The 23,231-nt window shown below is 42.2% G+C and overlaps 1 protein-coding gene across 1 annotated transcript in view; it reads right to left on the reverse strand.

The window, feature by feature from the left end:
• RTN1 (reticulon 1) overlaps window positions 1-23,231 on the reverse strand; it is a 216,160-nt gene that overhangs the window by 2,110 nt on the left and 190,819 nt on the right. The window contains exons 4-8 of the mRNA XM_046647531.1: window positions 9,590-9,797; window positions 6,977-7,115; window positions 5,450-5,519; window positions 4,878-4,924; window positions 4,734-4,792 (exon numbers count right to left, since the gene is read on the reverse strand). Of these exons, the coding sequence (XP_046503487.1) occupies window positions 4,734-4,792; window positions 4,878-4,924; window positions 5,450-5,519; window positions 6,977-7,115; window positions 9,590-9,797 (523 nt within the window). The remainder of the gene's footprint in view (window positions 1-4,733; window positions 4,793-4,877; window positions 4,925-5,449; window positions 5,520-6,976; window positions 7,116-9,589; window positions 9,798-23,231) is intronic.

Consider the following 23,231-nt stretch of genomic DNA (forward strand, 5'->3'; position numbering starts at 1 on the left):
GAGATGGAGCTGACAGGACCCACCTGATGTGTTGATGGATGGAATGTGTGGGCAGCAAAAGAGGGAGAGTAATTAAGGAAGATCCTTTGGTTTGGGTCTAAGCATCCAGATGAATGATAATGCCATTTAGCAAGATGGCACTGCCCGAAGGTTCTGGGGTGAAAGGGCAAGATCTATTTGGCCATAGTGAATCTGAAATGTTTATGGGACATTTGAGAGAAAATATCAGATAAAGAGGTAAACAGACCTGGCACTCAGTAAATCTTTTGATATAGACTTTATACTTCCATTAATAGCATCTAACTAAATACCTAAATATAGGGTTTTGCTTTCCCTAATTTCATTTTATTGATTTCAGTTCAGCATTCTCATTTGCTCAGATCACTTGATTTGTTTTGAATCTCGAGCTTGCCATGTTCTGAATTTGCTTTTGCTCCAAGCTGTGTGTCACCTAGAACTGGGATGATTATATTTGCTTTGTCTTCACACAGTCATGTGAAGAGAAGTTGAAAGTAATGGAGTCCAAGGCAGAGCCCTGTGTCACATTACCACACATGACCCAGAGAGATATTTGACAGAATAATGAATATCCTTATGGTCTCCTATCTCAGCCTTCTAGAATTCTGCCAACTGTGCCATCATCTGGACCATCCATGTCCCTTTCCTCCTCAGGGACACCAGGAAGACTTGTTGAGTCACCCACTGGAATCAGAATGCTCACTGGCTGGAGCAGCCCGTATGATCCCTCAGTTTAGTGATCATAGAACAATCTACTGTGAGTATTTATCTACATTTTGACTAATTCATTCTAGAATTTTGCTTGAAAGTAGGCATTCAATTAATCAAAAGATAGTTTCTAGAATCTAGTCTTCTCTATTGAAAGTCAGGACACTTCCTGCCCAATTTCGGTTTTCAGGATGTCCTTCAGGAAGTCCTCATGAAGAGGGCTTCCAGGTAAAATCGCAGGCTGTTTTGTCATCCTAGAATATATGTCACCGGACATGGAGTGTTGTATTGACTTGAGGCAGATTTCTTTTATGTTCTCCCTTACTTAAAGCTTTAATTTCCTCTACAATATTTATTTTTTACTTTTTAATTTGAGGCCCTTTTCCCTTATTTTCAAAACTCTAAGATGGGTTAGTAGGTGTTATTACTCCCATTTTAGAGTTGGAAAACTGAGACACAGAAAGGTTAAATGACTGGACAGGGTCATCCATCCCCTCAGTATGGAGGAGGGAGTGGCACTGAGGTCTCCTGACCCAGCCCGGGATTGTCCTCCACACCGCTTGACCTCCAAGCAGTAATAGGATGATGATGATGATCATGATGATGATATCCAATACTTATTGAGTGCTTCCTATGTCCAAGTGAGAGTACTTCACAGACTTATTTAACTCATGTAATATCCAAACCTGATGAGGTATAAGAATCAACATTGCAATGTGCAGATAAGGAAACAGGCTCAGAGAGTCAAGTAACACTTATGATGAGCTTGTACAGCTAAAAATGCTGGAAATGAACTCAAACCAGTCTATGCGATTCCAAAGATCATATTCTTAACTGTTTCACTAAAATGGTGTGAGTTCTTTTGCTGGAACTATTCTAACATGGAGTCAGGATTTCACAGGTTGAAGGAGCCTCAGAGGTAACATCCCACCAAGAAATTTCCTTCAAAATTTAGTGTCAGGCCAAATAGGTTCTCTTGAAGAACTGCTGTTTCCTTCTTTCTGATAACAAGAACTATGTAAATTACCCAATTTCTCTTTTTGTTCCAGCTACCAAAAAGCTCAGAGCCAAATCTGAATGAAGCTCAATTACAGAAATCACATTAGTCCTCATGGTTAATATGTTTCCTCTCTATTCCTTTTCACAGCCTTGATTTCCAATTTTAATTTAACAACTACATTGTAGACATATGCTCATACATTGTATGTTCTTTGCCATCTCCTGTCCCTCCATTCTAACAGGTCTATACTCTTGTCACTTTAGTTCGAATTATAATAGCCTCCTAGCTGATGGCCACATCTATACTCTCCTCTCCAATTCTCCTCCCACTAGACTGTCATAGTGATCTGTGCAAAACACATATCTGATTACATCAACCCCATGCATAAAAACGCGAGGGGCTGCCTATTCCTGTTGGGTTGGAGTCATAACTCCTTACAGCATTCAACACTTGACCTCAGCCTCTCTTCCTAGACTCCTTCTAGTTGATCTTTCTGCTCATTTAAGCTTCAGATACTCTGGTTGACTCACTGCTTCCTGAACATGACCTACATTTTCATGCTTCTGCCTTTGCTGATTTGTTCTTCTTGCAATGTCTTTCCCCTCATCATCCACCTGATGAATATTTATCCATCTTTCAGGGCTGCTATACACAGAATGTTTGCATCCCCCTCAAGTTCATATGTTGAAACCTAATCCACAACACATCAGTATTAGGAGGTGGGGGCTTTTGGGAGGTGATTAGGTCATGAGAGTAGAGCCTTCATGAATGGGATTAGTGCCCTATAAAAGAGACCTGAGGGAGCTCCCTTCCCCTTCCACCCTGTGAGGGAGGACACAGCAAGAAGTCCGCAACCTGGAAGAGGGCTCTCCCACAATCTGACAATGCTGGCACCCTGCTCTCAGACTTCCAGCCTCCAGAACTGTGAGAAATAAATTCCTGTTGTTTGTAAGTCACCCCATCTATGGTACTTTGTTATAGCAGCCTGAACTAAGACAGAGGCCCTCATTTTAGTGGCTTTCCATTATCCCTTCCAGGTAGGAACAGTTGTTTCCTCATCTCTCTGACCTTAATATTTATACAACTCTATTGTCATTCTTATATTGTCTTCTAGTTGTTTCTTTACAGTTCTGTCTACACTGATAGGTCTGAGATCATCTCATTCGTCTTTAACCCCCTGTGCCTGTAATAAGCAGTACCCAGGGCATAATAGGTACGTCTCCTTTTGGGACCAACCAACCAACCAAATAAAAAGTTAATAGACATCACTTGTTCTAGATTCCCAAACTAAGTATTAGACAACTTAGGACTAGAACTTCTTTCTTCCAGTTTTCAAGGTTCTATTCTGGAGTTCTTTGCTGTAGTTCCTGAACACAGTTCTAACTGTCAAAAACTCAACCAGGGAGTTCATTAAAATATAGATTCCAGGGGCCAGCCCCGTGGCCAAGCGGTTAAGTTCGTGTGCTCTGCTTCAGTGGCCCAGGGTTTCGCTGGTTCGGATCCTGGGTGTGGACATGGCACTCCTCGTGAGGCCATGTTGAGGCGGCGTCCTACATGCCACAACTAGAAGGACCCACAACTCAGATATACAACTATGTACTGGGGAGGATTTGGGGAGAAAAAGCAAAAAAAAAAAAAAGATTGGCAACAGTTGTTAGCTCAGGTGCCAATCTTTAAAAAAAAATATATATATAGATAGATAGATAGATAGATAGATAGATAGATAGATTCCAGGTCCCTAAGCCTAGAAATTCTAATTCTATAAATCTGTTGTAAGAATCCAGGAGTTAGTAATTTTAACAGGTTTCCCAGGTTTTGGCACCACCAAGTTTCATACTATAACATGCTCCCATTTCTTAATACAAAGTAATGACTATTTATCCTTAATTTGTTGATTGTCATTAGGTATTGATTGCATTTGGGTCCTAGCTAATAATTTTAGGCATTTTGAAATGCACTGTAGATCTGATACAGAGCCAAATTCACCATGAATTTAAGAAGAAGAATATAAACACACAATAAAAACAAAAATCTTTATCTCCTTCGGGGAGAATTATAACTGATGATATGCAAATCTAATAACAGAGGAACTTTAAAATGGCTGGTTTCCTTATTTGTTCTGTCTTATACGTCTTTGTCTAAAGCACTTCCCTTTAATTCTGACCATCATCTAGGTCCAGCCACATGACTCTAATTACTAGAGGGAGTTCATGTGGGCCACGTCTAGGCCTTTTGTGACATGTATTTATAATTGAAGCCCAGGTCAGCTTTTGATTGAAACAAGTTCTTGAAGAATAATGACAACATAAAAACTATCATTTTAGATGGAGACATATCTAAAAATACTAATTCAAGAATTACGGAGAACTAAGTTTAATGACCATGTTAGCTGTAGATACTTACAACCGGAATCCTTATCTCCTGATACATAAAGTAGAATCTATTTAAGACTCAGGTTCAAAAAGCAAGGGTGTTAAACAAGCAAACACAGACACTTGTTGAGTTGAAATGGTGTAATTTAAAATGTAACAAAGGTTTCAAAGATTTTTTTTTTAATTTTTAAAGCTTTAAAAATAATTTCAATGGTTTGTAAAATCAATAATATCTATTGTTTAAAAGGTGGAAAGTGTTTGTTAATTTAATCGTTTTTATTTCAATTGCGCTGTCATAAATTAATTTTACTTCTGAGTCAAGCTTCCTTCTTTCCTCCATCCCATCTCGTTCTTGGACATGAACCAGTCCCCAGATAGAGCTTAATATCATTCATTCACTAAAACTCACTCATCATGATACCCGAAATAAACCACTGAAAGTTTTGTTTGAGAGTTTTTAAATTTATATGTATTTTCTGAAATAATATAATTGGGAAGTGCATGAATATATCACTCAAATAAGTGAATGATCATAAACCAATCTATTTATTATCTTTTTATTCTCCCTACCTAATCCACTCAAATGCCCACTTAAGACATTCTCTCCGCTTTATGAATTGCGCTATGTAACTTACTTTGCCACGACAGCATTTATGTGAGTCCTCACAAGTCCCAGGTATTGGTCAATCTGTGCCTACAAAGAGAAAGAGACCATGAGCACATCTAAAGGTCACGAGGTCAAAACTGAACGTGACTGTCTGACACCACATAGAACTTACCTGGTGCTTAACGTACACTACAGGTAGAGTAAACATTGAAACCACAGCTGGGTGAAAAACAAACACAGTATTAAAATTCTGAGAGTTAGCAGTGAGAATCAGCTCATAGACACATTTTTATATAGTTATGTGATACTATAGCTTTATCTATGATAGCCAGCTTCTAGCTAAGAGATGGCAGGGCAGTTCACAAGGAAAATGAAAGGATGCTGAGCCCTTTACAGATATTGTCATATTCCTGGAATGAGGGTGGACTGTGCCCTCCCAGGATGAAAATGAATTTCTGTCCACAACTGCCATTATAAACAGACACATATTACAAGCCAAATAAAACCAGTTGTGGTAGAAGAAAAAAAATCAACGCCAAACTAGGAAATTCATTATTGATGTGTAATATATATTTTATTCTTTAATTGCACTGCGATGGTCAGGGAAATGTTCTGCACTCAGGGATATCTGGCGTTTGTTCCCAGGAATCTAGTAAAACAAGCTAACAGCCAACAGCCCAGGAAGCAATCTGCTCACACAGCGTGTGAAGGAAGACGGGACAGTGACACACTCGCCTGCCTTACCCATGAGCAGCAGGGTCAGCCCGTTGAAGAGAGCGCCCACGTAAGTCAGGAGCCACATCAGGACTGCAAACTGAGGAAGGAAATGACCGTCAGAGCTTCTAAAACCGTCATGATGGATAACAGTCTCATTTCATTGACTTTTTTTTGGATTAGAATTTGAGGTAAAACACATCATGGATTCAACAGGAAATGTAAGAGCATTTAAAGCTCATCAGAATTATGGAAAGAGGATCTAGTCTTCACTTCTCTGGGAATGCTTTGGGTCTCTTTGTTATAAGGCTCAAGAGACTCAGTGAGATAATAATCCAGGGCAGGAGTTGGCAAACTATGGCCCTTGGCCTGTTTTTGTATGACCCATGAGTTATGAATGGATTTTATATTTTTAAATGGCCAAATAAAATCAAAACAAGAATAACATTTCATGATATGTGAAAATGATATGAAACTTAATTTTCAGTGTCCGTAAATAAAGTTTTATTAGCACATGGCCACAGTCATTCATTTACATATTGGCTTTGGCAGCTTTCCTGCTACAACGGCAAAGCTTGGTGGTTGCAACAGAGTTTGTGTGGCCCACGAAGCCTAAAATATTTACTACGTGGCCCTTTGCAGATGAGGTTTGCGGGCCCCGGCTCCAGCCCACAATTCTTACATTTCAAACATAAGTAGAAATGTCACCTTCAAGGCCTAAGGTAAGTAATTATAATCTCCTGGCTGCCTCTCTTTAGTCATTGCTTGCCAAGACATTATTCCACTAAAGCACCTCGGGGGTCAACATCGTATCACTCACTTTTCCTGGAACGGGAACCAAGCAGCCCTGGGTACAAGACCCTGCTAGTGTGCACGAAATGCTGCAAGAGCAGGGGGCACTCACAGCCACTTCACAGGGCTCCCCACCCCTCTGCTCCTGGCCCTGCCCATCGTGGCTGACGGACTTCGGCTTTACAGGTACATCACGGGGCAGTCAAAGCAGCTCGTTCAAAGAAGCCCAGTGAGTCCAACGAGAAGCCCAGGAGCAACACCCGGGACCCGAGGTCCTCCACCTCGCAGGGGCGCAGTCTCACAGCCCGCACCATGTAAGGACACTTGGGCCTCTTACTATCAGCAGAGTCCAGAGTTTCTTTCAATGAAAAATTATATATATTTTTCACATTTCCCAAACTAGATTTTTATTTTAAAATTAATTTTAGGAAATTGGCTGAGGAATTGAAAAAGGTAAGGAGAAGCAACCTGGTGTGTTGTAAAAAGTACAGAACTGGAATCTGCGTGACCTAGGTTGATCCCAGCTCTGCCAGTGACTCCTTTGGCAGCCACGGGCAAGTGTCTTAGCCTCTTTGCCAGTTTGGGCTTCTGTAGAATGAGGGGCTTAGACTAGATGAGCTCCCCGGTACCCTACAGCTGCACGTCTCCCGACTCTGGAATATAAGCAGTACTTGCTTCTTATTCTCCTTTACATGGTGGTTTATATCATACCTTTAGGGAAAACAAAACTCAAGACATTCAAGTGAAGGGCTTAAGCAATCGTACTTTTAAGGAATCCACCAGGTCCTGGACGAGGAAGAGCCTCCTCAGCTCTTTGAGCGTGTTGTTCACGTAAAACTGCAGGCAGTCGGTGTATTTCTGGATCTGCTCCTGAGAAAGGCTGATCTCCAGCTCTAGGTAGGCCCTGTCAACAAACCACGCAGAGACCTCCGTCAGAGGGACCGTGAAACGCTGAGTTTGCCTTCTCGCCCTCTGAGGATGACAGCGGGCCATGCTGGGGGCTGTCTGCCAGCCAGTGGGCTGTGGGCACCACACCCCGCTCCCCCCTGCCCCCCCCCCCAGCCACTGTACCGGGGATGCAGGGATCAGGACTCTCAGTGGGGCGCTGTGACTGTTTCTGTCTCCCGAATACAGCCTTATGGTGTGAGCTGATAATACAGGGCCACCGGCTGGGCCAGAGGAAAGTCAGTCCAGACTCAGCTCATTGCTGAATTCCCCATACGTCCCTGGCCCATCAGGTAATTGTGAAGGTCCCCATTTCTTCTTGGCTGAGTGGAGATGAATCATCTTTTTAAATAATTGAGATATCTGAAAATCCTAGCTGCCAACTATCATCCGTCATCAAAACTTTAATATTTCATGTTTAAATTCTGGAAAATACTTCCAGGTTTTATCCAGAGAGCTCTGAGAACTCAAGGGACCTGGGCCGTGTTAAAATGCTCACTGGTTCCATGAACAGCGGCATTGTTAGCAACAGCATTTTTCATTTGTTCCAATGGTTAAATGTAGCTCCTGGGTAGAAACCAGGCTCCTCCAACAGTTCCATCCTTCTGTTCGGCCACGTTTGGTCCTGACAGCGGTCCATCCTCCCTCTCGCCTTCCCTCCCTCCACTCTGTTTTAAGACAGCGCCATATTGTCTCCTTGGAGGATATTTCTAGAATCCTTACAGTGTTTATCTAACTCTGGGAACAGCAATGAAGAGTAAAGCAGTGATGGCTTGAGTTTTAGGGAGTTTATGTTTCTCCTCGTTAGAAAAAAGAAGGAAAATACTGATTTGTCTAGATAGTATGCTTTGATTCCAAATGTTCTCTGAGTCAGATATTCCTTTTACTGATAAAAACAACTCAGCCAAAGGAAAGTTTTATATTTTAACTTCGTCTCCTAAAGGGAGATAAAGTAGTTGAGCTAATTGTAGTTAGACCCTACATTCCGTACTGGGTATTGGATGAAATAAGCCAAATGAGAGACATTTCCCCCTGTAATGTGGCAGCCCTGGGGGCCAAGAACGTGGGAGAAACCAGCCCGTCTGGATGGCTGAGGGCAGAGGCTGGGGCAGGACAGGACTCCACAGGTGCCAACCCTCGTCATGGGCTGGCATCACCGAGGTGGTGTGGTACACGCCATGTAAGATGACCCTCCAATTCTCCACTCTTCCCACCTTGGGGGTGGGAACTTGTGCAACCAGGTTATAGCCCAGAAGACCCATTAACTCTGCATGAGAAGAAAGCCAAATGTATGCCAAGGGCAGGGATGCTCAGACTGTGGCTGGGTTTGACACTGACGAGGGAAGCCAAGGCTGAGAAGGGAGGTCTGACATAGCCTTTTCCCTTTCTCAGCAAGCCCTCATCATAGGGGCGTCTTTTCCTTTAGGAGCCTGGTGCCCTAAGGCCTTGATTCCGAGGACCCGTGAGGTCAGCGAGAGCCAGGGAGGACTCGGAGGCATCCTGGTGAATTACCGGGGCTGGCCCAAAAGCCACTCCACGGCAGCATCTACAGGTCTCATCCAGGACTCAGAACTGTCCCTCCTCTGTGACAGGAGGTGGGGACACCTGCAGGGGAGCTGCACTCTGGGGCCAGCACCTGGGGAGAGGTGACTCTGACAGTCAGTGCTGACAGTCCCCGGGGCTCATGGCCCAGAGTCAGGAGATAAACTGGGCAGAGCTGGGTAGCACCCGCTGGCAGTCCTAACACCTCCCTCTGCCACACTGCATAAATCCTCTTAGTATACTGCCTTTTTAAAAAATTTCCTCCTCTTCAATGTCCATTCTAGTCAGATTTCCCCAGTATAAAAGTGCAGAGGAGGGCATCTTAGAAGACTATTCATGAACCTTGCACCCCTCGCAAGGTTGGCCCTTTGGTATTAAACTTCCAGAGAGCCGGAAATAACAATCCGAACACACTCATCCTGGCTCTGTGCTGTTTGCTGGCCAGGTGCCCCTGGGCAAGTCACTTTACTTTTAGAACCTCAGTTTTCCCACTTGTAAATAGGGATTATAATGCCCTGCCTTCTTCACAGAGCTGGCAGGACCAACTGTTGAAACACGCCTGAAATTATAACACATTGTACACCTATAATGGATTATGATTACTATTATTAATAAATATAAAATACTAATATTAAGCATCAACTTATATCATATAAATTAATATTAAATATTTGATTAGCAGTAATTAAAATATAAAAATTCAATGAAGCAATAGTGTTAGAATAGGGATAACTGAGTTTGTTTTACAGATTCAGCAGAAATGTTAGCTACGCAAAGACAGAGCGTCACTGAGACGATGTGTGGTCTGTTAGGTCTCAGAGAAACGTGACCCGCGCACACGGGGCTGAAACAGGCCAGGGAAGGAGCCCGGGGGGCGGCCAGGGCGCTCACTTGAAAGGGTGGCCCTCGTCGGTTTTCTGCACAGCTTGTAAGACTGACTTGTAGATGCGGAAACTGATGGTGGCAGAGAGTGCGGCCAGGGCCAGGTAGGCGACGACACTCACAACGCTGAACTGGGTCAGGGAGAAGAGCAGCAGCAGGAAGCTCCCAAACACGATCCCCGTCTGCTTGATATCCCTCCAGTAGAGCAGGTCAATAGCTGTGGGGAGGCAACACAAGCAGCCATTAGTATTTGCAGAGCGGAGGCAGGGGGCGGGGGGCAGTGGCAGGCAGCTGCGGCGGCTTGACCACAGAGCCGTGGTCGCGGCAGGTTCTCGCTTGGCCTTTGGACTCCTAAACAATGACACAGAACTATGCCCAGGGTACTTACTGTCATTTCATCTTGCTCTGGAAGAACCCATCCATCCCTGAGGATAATCCCTAAATGTGCAGATAGGAAAAGGCCATGGACTCTCCAGGCCCACATCTCTACGAGCATCTCTCACTGGAGCACACCATCTGTACCGTGGCCCAAATTATGTGACTTTGAATCAAACTTGAAAATACAGAAGGCTCTGTGAAGTACCCGTCCTCTTCTTTTGATGGCATTGACTGTGTGCACCCTGATGCCCTGCTGACAAACCTGCATCTCAATGGCGGCCTGTAAATGTGTACCTCAGTCACCAAAATGTCCCTGCTGCTGAGAAGGAGCTGGGACAAGGAAAACAGAGGCTCTGGAGAAGCTACCTTCAGTAGCATGGTGGCAAGGCCCAGGAGACCCCAGCCAATGCCAAAGGCACCTGAGGAAAGACGCAGCCTGCCTCCGAATTGAAGGGTGAGCGGCTGTCTCAAGAAACTGGGGAGCTGACACTTGCATTAGGCCATTTTGCACAACATGATCTGTTCGCTTACATTCTGTGATTTTAAAATCTGGAATACCAGCTATAAAATCTATAGCACATCTATCATTCAGTTATTTCCCTCTTTCAACTTAGAAACAAAAAATTAAATTGCAAAGAATAAAGCTATGATGCTTCAAATGCGATACAACTAAATATTTCAAATGGAAATATTTAGACTATTCTAGTCACTAGATTATGAAAAGAGCATAGAAGCCTTGCTTAAGAACGTATGCAAATTTATTCTCCAATTAGGCAAGTAACAAGTGTTTTTTTAAATTGAGATACAATTGACATATAACTGTGTGAGTTTAAGGTGGACGACAAGCTGATTGGATATATTTGTATATTGTAATATGATTAGCACTGCAGCGTTACTTACTATTTCTGTCACGTCACATAACGATCATTTCTTTTTTCTGGTGAGAACATTTAAGTTGTAGCCTCTTAGCAAGTTCTAAGTATGTAACACAGCACTGTTGACTATGATCGCTATGCTGTGCGTTAGCTCCCCAGAATTTATTCATCTTCTCATTGCAACTTTGTACCCTTTGACCAACATCTCCTCATCTCCCTCACCTCTTAACCCTTGTTAACCACCATTCTACTCTGTTTCTCCAAGTTCGGCTTTTTGAGAGCCCACATTTCTGTCTGACTTATCTCACTTTGCATAATGCCCTCAAGGTCCGTCTATGTTGTCCCAACAAATGGTTTTTATAGATTGTTGTGTCAATTACTTTTCAGAAAGAGAAAATAAGACACAAAATTTCCATCTCACAACCAAATGACAGCGGCAGTTGCTCACACTGCCAGCTTCATGTGCAGTGTAAATAGCAGGCACCTGGTTTACAGAATTAGACACTAGTCATTTGCTCAGAGGAGAACAGAGATGACCAGGTTGAAGAGAGCAGGGAGCCGCCCCATCATACACCAGTAGGTAACTAGCTGAAAGAAGTGCAAGAGAGGTCACACAGCCTAGTGACAACCCCGGCGCTGTAGAGGGGACATAAGGAATGCTGCAGAGCAAGGCATTAGCCTGACAGCAGACTCGAGTAAATCAGGCTCAGAGGCCCGGAGCCTCTTTCACAGCAGGCTGGGAGCACCCCAGCAACCGGACCCTGGAGACAGAAGTACGTTTGAGCTGAGCTGCCATCCATCCCCACCGACTCCCCGCCCACTGCCACCACCTGGTCCACCAATGACAGTAATTCAGAAAGGTTACAGTAGCCAGCCATTTCCTGGGGCAGAAATTTGTTCCCTTCCCCCTATAAGACTTCCGCAACGTAGGATGTAGAGGAGAGAATCACAAGCTCGTTTCGGGGTGAAACAAAGTTTTTTTTTTTCTCTTTTGAGTCAGGCCAGTTCTACAAGTAGGTTTAGAGGGGCAAAGGAAAAGTACTGCTGCCCCAGAGCCTCTCTCCTCCCAGCCCCAACCGCCAGCCCCACCGACCTCCACCATCAGGAATTCATTCCTCTGGTTAATCCTTTTTATCTTCAAAGGGTTTGTTGTCATCGTTTTTTAATGCAAGGATCCCAGGAGGGGATAATGCATTAAAGATTATCTTGCCATAAACAAAAACATTTGAATGAGTTCAACAAATGATTTTCTTTTTAGAAGAGTTTGTTGAGCAGAGAGCACCAAAGTAATAACTCTTTTTAGGTAGAAGAGGGATCCTCTGGAAGACAGGACACAAGAAACCCCTGGGCGCCTGAGGGTAAACGACAGAAGTGGGAGAAGAAGGGAGCTCCTCGGAAGCCTGGCCCCCGGGGCTGAGTGGATCTGGAGACAACACACTGAGGTAAACTGAGGCCTGAGTCTAGACCAGCAGGGCTGAGGGCCCCTAGGATTTATTCTGTTTCGTGGAGGGGAGAAGGGGAGGGAAATAAAAAGGAGACTAAAACTACCATCTTGTGCAGCGTTCTCTCTCCTGCACCTGTCCATTTATTCAGTATTTATTGAGCAAGAACCAAGTGCTAGGCTTTGTGAAATGTGCCAGCGATATCAAATAAATGAAGCATTAAAAAAACAAGAAAACCCGTAGGCAAATAACTAAATAAGCTGTAATCTTCTGTTTTATGACGCCCAGATTCACATGGCAGATGCATCTGGAAACAAGCACTTGATAAGACAGCATGACTTGTGCTAAGGGGCTCCTCCCCAGGGCTGCAGGCTTACCCACCCCCTCTGAGATGAGGTGAAGGGACACGGGACCCTGTAAGCAGTTTTCAGGCAAAGAGGAGACAGAATTAGCTGTTTTCAAGTGAATCCCCACTTGTGAATCGACTACCACCTGTTAAAAATGGTGTGCCCAGGGCTGGCCCAGTGGCACAGCGGTTAAGTTTGCACATTCAGCTTCGGCAGCCGGGGGCTCACCGGTTTGGATCCCGGGTGTGGACAAGGCACCACTTGGCACACCATGCTGTGGCAGGCGTCCCACGTATAAAGTAGAGGAAGATGGGCATGGATGTTAGCTCAGGGCCAGTCTTCCTCAGCAAAAAGAGGAGGATTGGCAGCAGTTAGCTCAGGGCTAATCTTCCTCAAAAAAAAAAAAAAATGGTGTGCTCTCTAGGAAAGCCGTCTGAATCTCGGACCCTGTCAAACAGCCCGGGAATGGCAGGCACCAGGTATGCACTTTCCTTGAAGAAACTGTGGGCAGACGGGGTCAACTGTTAACTAAGCAACATTAGTTTTGTGTAGGTTATGACACAATAGGTGTTTCAATCAACCTGCTAAGATTGCTGGAGGTATCTAATTAGGAGATTAACAAAAGATTATCTTGAAACCTCCGTGGGATGTCAATTCTGGGTACTCTGTGACATGAGTGTCTGTTTACATAGATTCTGAACTGTTCAGAGCACTGTCAGATATTACCTCATTTAAACCTCACAATAAACTCCACCAGACAGGAATATAACAGGTGAGCAAGCTACAAGTTACGAAACTTGGCTATTGGCTAGTTAACAGGAGAAGCAAGACCAAACCCTAAGTGTGATGCTTTTTCCAAAACAAAAGAGTTGCCTCTCTCATGTTATATGGTTATATGTCAAATGTCCCCCAAAGCATGTAAAATTAATTTGGGCAACCTGGTTATATTTAAATCTGCTTCCAGAGCTAGATATTTAAAGGGAAACTCTTTCTTTAAGTGAAAACAAGTCATTGTCAACAGTAAACAGTTACTGGTCATCTGTTCATCAAGAAAACTCAGGAATGAAGAGATCATTAAATTTTGTTCCTGTTTTTCAGGAACTTAAGATCTAGCTGGGAAGATTGGACATTCATTTAAAAAATGCTGAATCAATGCCAATATGCCTCGTGCTGTCAGAGGTGGCAAAAGTTGAGTTCAAGGAAGAGACTTTACTGGAACTGATGGAGGAGAACGTGGGATGGTTTGTGAATGCGGTGAAGAATTTGTTAAGGAGATGGGGTGGATACAGGGAAATATTATGAAGGATTAGTCAACAAGGATGGTGACTAATTAGCTGTGGGAGATAGGAGGAAGAGTTAATTAAGGGTGAAGGCAACATTTCAAAGCTGGCTGACTGAGCGATTAGTATCACTGACAAAAATTGACAACCCGAGGGTGAGCTTGCTTGGGAAAAAGTTGACACTTGTTTTTAAACCTTCCAATGCAATGACATCACATTGGGCTTTGACCCACCCTGGGGAAGAGAGGAGACACGGATCATGATGAGACGAGGCTGACAATCTGCACAATACTTACCAATGTTTTTAAAGCTTGGAAATCAAATGATTTGTTTTTCTTGGCTTTGTAACAGTAGCCTTGAGTTAAATGGCCAGTAATATCATATTCCAATGATATTCCGAGGAATAGGAACAGTAGGTAATTGGAAATGCAGGACTGAAATTTAGTAAAGAGAGTTGAACGTTTACATTTGAGTGCACTCTGAGTGGACATGATGATTGAAGCCAGGATTGTGGAGGAAACCTCCAAGAGAGGCGAGACTCAGGGATGGAACTGGGGACGAAACCTAGTTTAAGACTCAAAGGAACAAGTGGAGCTATAAAGAGAGTCCTGTCCGAGTATTGGAATGGGTGCCCCAATAGTCTGGGGTATGGCAGTCAGGGAGAAGGAAACTCCCCAGAAGAAAGGGGTAGGCTACCGTGAGGAATGTTGGAGACAGGAGAGGAACGAGACTTGAGAAAGGACCCCTGGATCTGGAGACTGCAGGGCACTCATACGGTGGCAGAGCGTTGGAACAGCGAGGATGGAGGCCATAATGTAAAGGATCTGGGAGGTGGGGAGAAGTTCAAAGTAATAAAGAAGATGGTAAATAAAATGGTAGTTTGGGGAGTAAGAGCAACAAGTAAACCTTTAGGTTGAGCAAAATCTGGGAATTTTAGTGGAAAGGGAGGAGTGAGGATTCCGTTAAGAGGAGATATTTGGTGAGCAAGGTCTCTGAGAAGTGGGGAATGAATGGGATTAGTCATAGCTCTTTCTTTTCAAAGAAGGGAGAAAATGAAAGGATGAGTAAAGAGGGAGGGACATTTTGGGCGTGGCTACAGATATGTGTTGAGGTGGAAAGGGAACAACATAAAGTAGCTTGAGGTAATCACTGAAATCTTTCCTGGAAAATGAGTCGTGAGGTCTTCCTGAGACTGAGGGGGCTGGGGAGGGCTTGAAGAGTTCAGGACAGGTCCAAACCTGCATCGTTCAGTACAGTAGAGATGAGCCCCTGCTCCATGTGGCTACGAGCCCTTGAAATGTGGCTAGTCCCAACTGAGATGTGCTGCCAGGGCAAACTACATATCAGATTTCAGACTTAGACCAGAAAAGGACGTAAAGTATCTCATTAATACTGTTTAAACTGATTTTTTTGTTGAAAGTCTAATACTCTGGATAAGTTGGATTAAATAAAATATATTATCAAAATTAACTTCACCTGTTTCTTTTTACTTTTTAATGTAGCTACTAGAAAATTTAAAATTGCATATATGGTTCATATTGTATTTCTATTGGACAGCACTGATCTAGAAAAATACAGTAAGGATTCACAAAGGAATGAATAAAAGGACTGCAGGGAAGTTAAGAGAGTTTGGTTGAAGTTAAGGATCTCTAGCGCATCCCGTCAATAGGACTGGAGGCTGAGCTTTCTGAGCCGCAGACGGAGGGCTGACCCCGGGCTGCGAACTGGCACAAGGAGCATGGTCAGAGGAGTCAAAGATCCAAGAGGGCAGAATGAAATGAACCACCTCGGGCTCAGGCTGGGAATGACAGGGAGTCAAGACCATTGGGAACTGATGGGTTGGGAGAATGGCAACGGCTGTGTGTGGTCAGAGCGCTGGCAGATGGCCCGAAGCTCTGAGGATTCAGTGGGAAGGGTAGGAAGTGATGAAGTGTGATCAGAAAAGAGCATTTCTGTGCTCCCAATCTGCTGTGTAAATGCCGGGTTTTCACATTTTAATTTCGCTTAGAGTGATATAAACTTGTGGAGGAAGCTTTATAGTACCGGATCCAGACAAATGGGTATTTGAATAAAGTTTCCTTAGAACCCGTGTGAAAAAATATATAAATAACTCTGTAACTGCAACAGATGACCCCAGGGAGCCTTTGGGTACAACAAAGTATCGAGAGCTCCTCTCTTGTTTCAGTATCCTCCTAACGCAGAAAGGCCAGGGAAGAGTGTAAACCCCGGAGGAGACATTTAGTAAGCACACACACTAAGGTAAATTACTGTATTGCTTTGCCAGTTACAAAAATTAAAGTTACTTTGCTAAAAGCCCAGGAGTAACGCATTGGCTTTGAAATGAGAGGTCAGTGCATCCTATTAATTTGAGAAATGGACCAGGCTTGGGGATCTCTTCCTAGTCCCTAAACCACAGGTGGGAGCACACTGCAGCCTGCCGGGGGCTGACTCAGAACCGCTTCAGTCAAGTGTGCTCAGGCAGATATGGCAGATTTGAAGAATCCTAATCTCAAATACTGAAATCAGTGCTATCCTCAATTCCATAATCCAACCCAGCACAGAAAAGAAAAACAGGAGAAGTGACCCGAGGTCTGAATTAATAGCTAAATGGAAACAAAATCCTATGTCAAATTTCTAGAAAGAAAGCCCTCTGCCACAGTCCAAAAATTTTTATTTTGGGAAACTATTTTAAATGTATTCAATTATATGATCCAATAGTGGCTGCAATATTCAGAAAGTTTATTAAAAATGTATGAACTGAGAAGACAGTGGTGCAGCTAATCATATTTTATTTATAAGGCAAAATGTGGTATAAGTGGATAATATAAATAGCAATAAATTGTGCACAATTATCTGCATTATTGCACCATATTCTTAAATGTATTTATTTATATTCCATCTTGGTTCAGAAAAGATTTCAGGCACCATTACACCACTTGCTATGTGACAAGTTAATGCTACTTTTTAAAAGGCCAAGTGAGACTATGTGAGAAATTCTTGTTCATAGATAATAGCATTTCAACAAAAGAATTGTTGAAAAGTGACATGCTGCTGACTTTTATTAACTTTTTAGCCAGCTTCATATAAGTGACTACAATAATTGACTACCTTGTGCAAAGGATTAGAAGGCTAGAAAAATCTGTTTTATACAACACAGTGTCCAAAGCAGTGATAGAAAAATCAGTTTCTCTGACTGATTTTCATGAGGCAAACGAAATATCGCCACAGTTAACAGAAACACTGTTAACAGAAACCCGACCTCAACTCTCCCTCACTTGCCATAAAACTGGAGAAACATAATGGCAAAAGATGTAATAAAATGCTTTAGAGCCAGCTCTGATGACCTGGTGGTTAAAGTTCGGCACTGTCCACTTCAGCAGCCTGGGTTCGGTTCCCGGGCACGGAACCACACCACTCATCTGTCAGTAGCCGTTCTGTGGTGGCAGCTCACATAGAAGAACTAGAAGGACCTACAACTAGGATATACCTCTATGTACTGGGGCTTTGGGGAGGCAAAAAAAAAAAAAAAGAGGAAGATTGGTGACAGATGTTAGCTCAGGGCAAATCTTTCCCAGCAAATAAAAAAAAAAGCTTTAAACATATACAGAGACCTTCAAAGACAATACCTTCTAGACACCTAGTCAACTAACCCCTGAGTTTCGCTTGCCATGAAACAGTCTCCTGTATAAATTAAAACTTTCAATGTAATCCAAGAGCCCTGAGCCGGGAGGGGAAGCTGCTGGAGGCACTCCTGCTGAGAAGACACCTGCAGGGTTCCAGGATTCAGGCTCTTCCTTCACATCTCCTAAACGCAGCCAATATGACTGTCAAGAGAAACATGCCAACACTACCATTTCTAGACATTTAAATCATTCTGTGGATGTTTTGAAAGGAAAGCTACATTAAGCCTGGTGCTTCGTGTAGATAGCAAAAGCGCACAGCAGTTAATCCACATGGATCATCTAAATGACCTTTGGTGGAACAACAGAAAACGAAGGATTGGATTGCCAAAGCCACAGCCAGCAACACTCTCGGGCACTTTTCTTCCACGGGAGACAAAAGCAAATGCATTCTTCTACTGACTGCTCTTCAGGTGGGACTGAAGGAAAAACTGCTTTTATGCTTATGAAGGATTTCCCATTTTCCTGGGTTAACAGCTGAATGTGATTCCTGTTTGCTGGTTCTCACCAGTAGGACCACATTCTCTCCACGATGCCAAGTTAATACAAAGATGCTTAGGTCCTTTGTCACCTTGATGGGGTGGGCCTGGCCAGGAAATGAAAACAGCCAGTATTTAAGAAAGTGGGCCAGCTCCTCCTGCTAACCTTCCAGCAAATGAGCTCATTCTGGGATCAAAGGAAGAGATGGCCCCACGGAGAGAGACAGGCTCTGGGCATGCGGTAGGAGAGGAAGGCACACAAAGATTTTCAAGGTATTGAATAATCAGTGTCTCCATGTGCTTTTCCTCTCTTTAAGCTTTCTGACCAGATCAAAATACAACACTGTTCATTTGGTTGGTTGGTCATCAGTCATAATTAGACACAAAATCTTAAGTCTGGGCCACACCTTCTTAAAATCCATCTGTGTGTTGGAATAGAAAAGAACCATGGAGGTACACAGCTGTTGGTTTGTTTTTAAAAATGAATATATTTAAGATTTTTGACCATAATGGTAAAAATGTTTATTGAACTAAACAGATATGGCAAGGAAAAGGAATGGCCTCTCATTGAAACTCTGTCCCATTCAACAAAATACCATGTCCTTCCGAACTCCTATCACCACTCAATTGGATCTGCAGTTTGGTGAAATGTTTCTGAAAGCAGGAGATAAAATACGACCACGTTTGAAGCACACCCATTGTGAAATGGGTGGAACTGCAATAAAATCTAAAAATTAAAACCTGTTACACATTTGTACTTTTCATTTGTTCAAAACTAACACCAGTTTGGGCAAAGAACTTGTAAGCAATGCTTGAATTATTTTCTCCCCTTCGGCAATAAAAGAAATAAAGAACAATTTAGGATTTGATTTTGTGAAACAATAAGACAACTATGCTCAGATTTAACTTAAAAATATAACTCAAACATATCTGAGAGAAATAGAACTCTATATTTCTAAGTTCTAAAACTCTTAATAAATGTATCTTATTTGAGATATAGGCAATAAATTTGGAATGCAATTGTAATTACCAAGGTTTTAATGTAGTTATTAATTCTCACCTGGCTAGAAGATGGCTTTCAGAGAATTATTAATATCAAATTCTTAGTCTTCAAATTGTGAGCTTAGTTATAAGGCAGTTATGTTTCTTTGAATGGCTGTGTGTACTTTCCTAAGAACTGGAAAGGTGACATACGTAAATATTACTACATGGCCAAATGTGCGCACAACTTAGATGAGGTTGAGAGGGATGGGAAGTATGGTGGTGATGTATATTTAATTATTTCCAAAAAGAAAGGGGATATTCTGAAAGCTATCCACCCATGTCAGCTTTTGTTTGCTGGATTCAGTGGGTTTTAGAATTTACTTCTATTATAAGCTAATTTAAAATATATCAATTACTTCACAGATTCTGTTCCCAAATGTATTAATAGTCTAAAGATGAAAAAGAACTGAGTAAAGAATATTATTTCAAATAGAAGGAGAAAGTGGGAAGGAGGGAGGCAAGGAGGAGAGAGAGAGAAACTTTTTAAAATGTTACAGAAGGAAGGGCCTGCAATTATGATGGAAGATTTCATCCACAACCCCTACTGGTAAACAGCAATCATAAAGTATCAGGAATATTATTGTTTTTTAATGAAAGAAATATTCATTCATGGGAATCTGAGAAAAATCATAGATTTCCGGCTGTGGATTTACATCAGCAGTTTTGTCAACCTTTCTTACCCGTGGTGGGTTTTCCTTAAAAAAAAAAAGACACTGCAGAGAGCCCATCTGTACAATCTAAAATCAAAACACGTAATTAAAAAATGATTCTAACCTATTGACGTTTATGATAGTCTTTTTCTTAATTTTAGGAATGAATAGCTCATATAGTAAGAAAATAGGCATTTGAAGTTCACAATTCTTTCAATTTTGTGTCAGTTTCTTCCATTAAATTATTTCAAACACTTTGTGAGATATGTACAATCTTGTATTACAAAAGCTGTTTTGCCACCTACCTAGCCCGCTAGCTTCACTGCACATGGTACAGAGACATTGGACAATATTCCACAAATACTAACATTGATTAACGCCAGCTGTAGGACTTTGGGCACTTGGTGGCTTTCATTTGAACTTCTCTTTGTACAAACGGAAATTTTCATAATGTGCATTCTTAGAATCATAATGTATCATTTTTAGAAAAACAATAAAGCCATTATTCTCTCCCAAAACTGCGAAATATGCTCTTACAAAGATTCTCCTGAAAATGATAATATATTGTGAAAAAAGAGTTTTATTTTTCAGTGGAATAATAACTGCCTACATTTGGTACGTTATCTGTATAATGAGTGTTTTCTTTCATTACAAAAAAATCTCCAGATCCCCAGCTAAGCCAGTTCTCCCTCTGGATCTCACTAGAATCTGCAGAGAGGGAGTTTGCAAATTATTTTATGTTGTAATATTTGTACAGTATTCTAATAATATTGAGTACAAATAAAATGCTGTTTTTGACAAAAGGTGATTCTGGTCTGCCTTTATCTTTGTGTGTAAAATCGTCTCTACCAAAAGCAGTTTTCAAAATATAAGCATCTCTTTCAATTCCTGCTGCCAAACAGACATTTATTTCTTCTGTGTATTCTGGGAGGCTTGGTTGTTTCAAACTAGGACCTTTCAGAACAGACTACCCCAAAGAGTGTTTTCACAGAAAAACTTTTCAAAATATTTTATTTTGTAAAAAAAATAGAAATATTTTAGATTATATTGTCTGAAAAGTGATTCTCCTTTCCATATTTTACACACTGCCCACAGAGCCAAGTGTGAGCTGACCACCAGCCCCAGGCACGGGATAGGTACCAGCCCATCCTATCACCAAGCGTCCTGCCAGGTGAATTTGTTGAGTTCAGCGGTATCTGGAGAAGACCATCTTTAGAGTGCAAACAGAATGATACGGATGCATGGTTTCAGTCAAACTGTTCTCCGGCCACAGGATCATTTGATTCAGGTGGATGACACAGTGGTTAAAAGTGTAGGTCTGGGGGTCAGACTACCCTGTGTTTGGGACCTAGTTAAGTCCTAGGGCAAATTACTGGCCATCTCAGCCTTAAAATCCTCAGTTTCCTCCTCTAGAAAATGAGACTAACACCAAAATCCCATCAAGGCTGAATTAAAGTAAGATAGGTAACAAGAGGCTAGGACAGCAACTGGCAGACAGATTGTATCGATGGAGAATTTAGGATGATGGATCGATGACGATGGTGATGACAACAATAGCAATAGACTGGTCAAGGTCACTGCCTAAATTTTGCTTTGTCTGCACAGAGAGACCTATGTGCAGAGATCTCAGAAGGGATGAGCCTCCTTTCTGTAACTCAGCGTTAGTAAAAGAGGTGGTGAGTGCTGAGATGGGCCGAGTTCTGGATCTAAAGCCACCAGTCACCTTTCACCACTCAATTTGCCACTTACAGAAACACCCTGGACAAGTCACTTGACCTCTTTGAGCCTCACGGTGTTCAAGAGTAAACTGAAAAGCTCCAGTAAGAAGATGTTTGGCAAAATGAAAACTTTTGGGTTATGAAGCCCATACAATTGCCATTACCTAGATAATTCATATTTTTAGACAAACCATTAAGGAAAAAGCCATCTAGCTCATAGGCAGATGGGAGAGCAGTGAGAAATGAGGGGCTCTGGGCTCCACAGCCTCGGCTTGAGTGCAGCCTCCGGCAGCTGTGTGCTGGTGGAACCCTCAGTTCATCACCTGTAGAATGGGATGATAAGAAAAATTACGGGTCATGGGGTTTGTGAGGATTAACTGCAATGATGTGAGTAAACCACTCAGTACAAGTGCCCCCAGAATATTAGTATTGCTGTGGTCTGTCAGGTTACTGGCTATAGAGGTGTTTTATTAGGTTATTGTTCATTCTCATCTTGTTTTTACTGAATAGAATGGGATTTGGTTTATTAACCAATGTTGGCAGCAGTTATTTTTTTTCACTTGGACGGAGAATCTGTGTAATGCAGTATAATGCGGGCTTCAGTCTCTCTTTAAACATTGTCACTAACAGCAGAAATCATATATATAAACTAAATAAAGATAAGGTTCCTTTTGCACGTGTGCTATAGTTCTTATGACACACTATATTACTTTTAGTAGAGTCTTCGTGGAATATTCAGTGGACAGCAATTTCTCCACGGAATGTTTCATAATATGGAGGACACCTGAAGCTCACCTTCCTTATTACCTTTTCCAAGAAAAACTTTCACCTTGGAATACTTCTGGAAGCCATTTTCAACAATGTTCCACTGAACTCTGTTAACGGCACTCCCAGCGCCCACCTCACACCCATGTCATCATGTGGATCCTGACCTTGCTCTGCTGGTCTACAGACTGTGCTCACTAAGAATTCACACACCGATGGCTTCGACCCTGATTATGTGCTAAACTCACTTGAGGAGCTCTTAAAACATACTGACGCTTGGCCCAACTGAATCAGAACCTCCAGGCATCCTTCGTGGCTTGTAAAGCTCCTCAGGTGATATAACACGCAGCCAGGGTTCAGAACAACTGTTTTTCGAGAATGACTGAACCAAAGTGAAAAAGATACATTGACAATGCTACACAAAAATCTTATTGTAGATTTAGTTTGACGAAAAGTTCTCTCAGTAGGGAGAAAATGGAATAACTTGCTTCTTACCATTTCTCTTTTATGTCCATAAACCCACTCACCCAGTTATTAGTCAATTTTCAAGATAATGGCTTTGTTCTATCTTTCAAAAGGAAATCAATGGTACAGAAGACTACCAAAGGTCACTGGGTGTAACAGACCTCCAACGATCTGGCATTCATCTTCACAAGCGGCTGTATATTGGAAATGGAAAAGGATTGTCTTCAATGGACAAATTTTGTGTTATTTTCTGATTATAAACATCCGTTTTTTTTTTTTTTAACCTCCCCAGTGAGAAGGTCAACTGAGGCAAAACACACAGGACTGTGATGAAGTAGGGTCTTCTATCTTCTACAAATAAAACAGAAAATCTGCCATCTTTTGGTATCTACTTTTGGTAAGAATAAAAGAAACCCACAGTCACAGACTAAAAACTAACTTTTTTGTCTTATGTCCAACTAAACCTGATATTATATCAAGCCATAGTTGTTTGTCAAGTGTGTATATCAAATAAACTAGATGAGTCTA

The sequence above is a fragment of the Equus quagga genome, chromosome 20 (assembly GCF_021613505.1).
Source record: "Equus quagga isolate Etosha38 chromosome 20, UCLA_HA_Equagga_1.0, whole genome shotgun sequence".
Classification (NCBI taxonomy): Eukaryota; Metazoa; Chordata; class Mammalia; order Perissodactyla; family Equidae; genus Equus; species Equus quagga.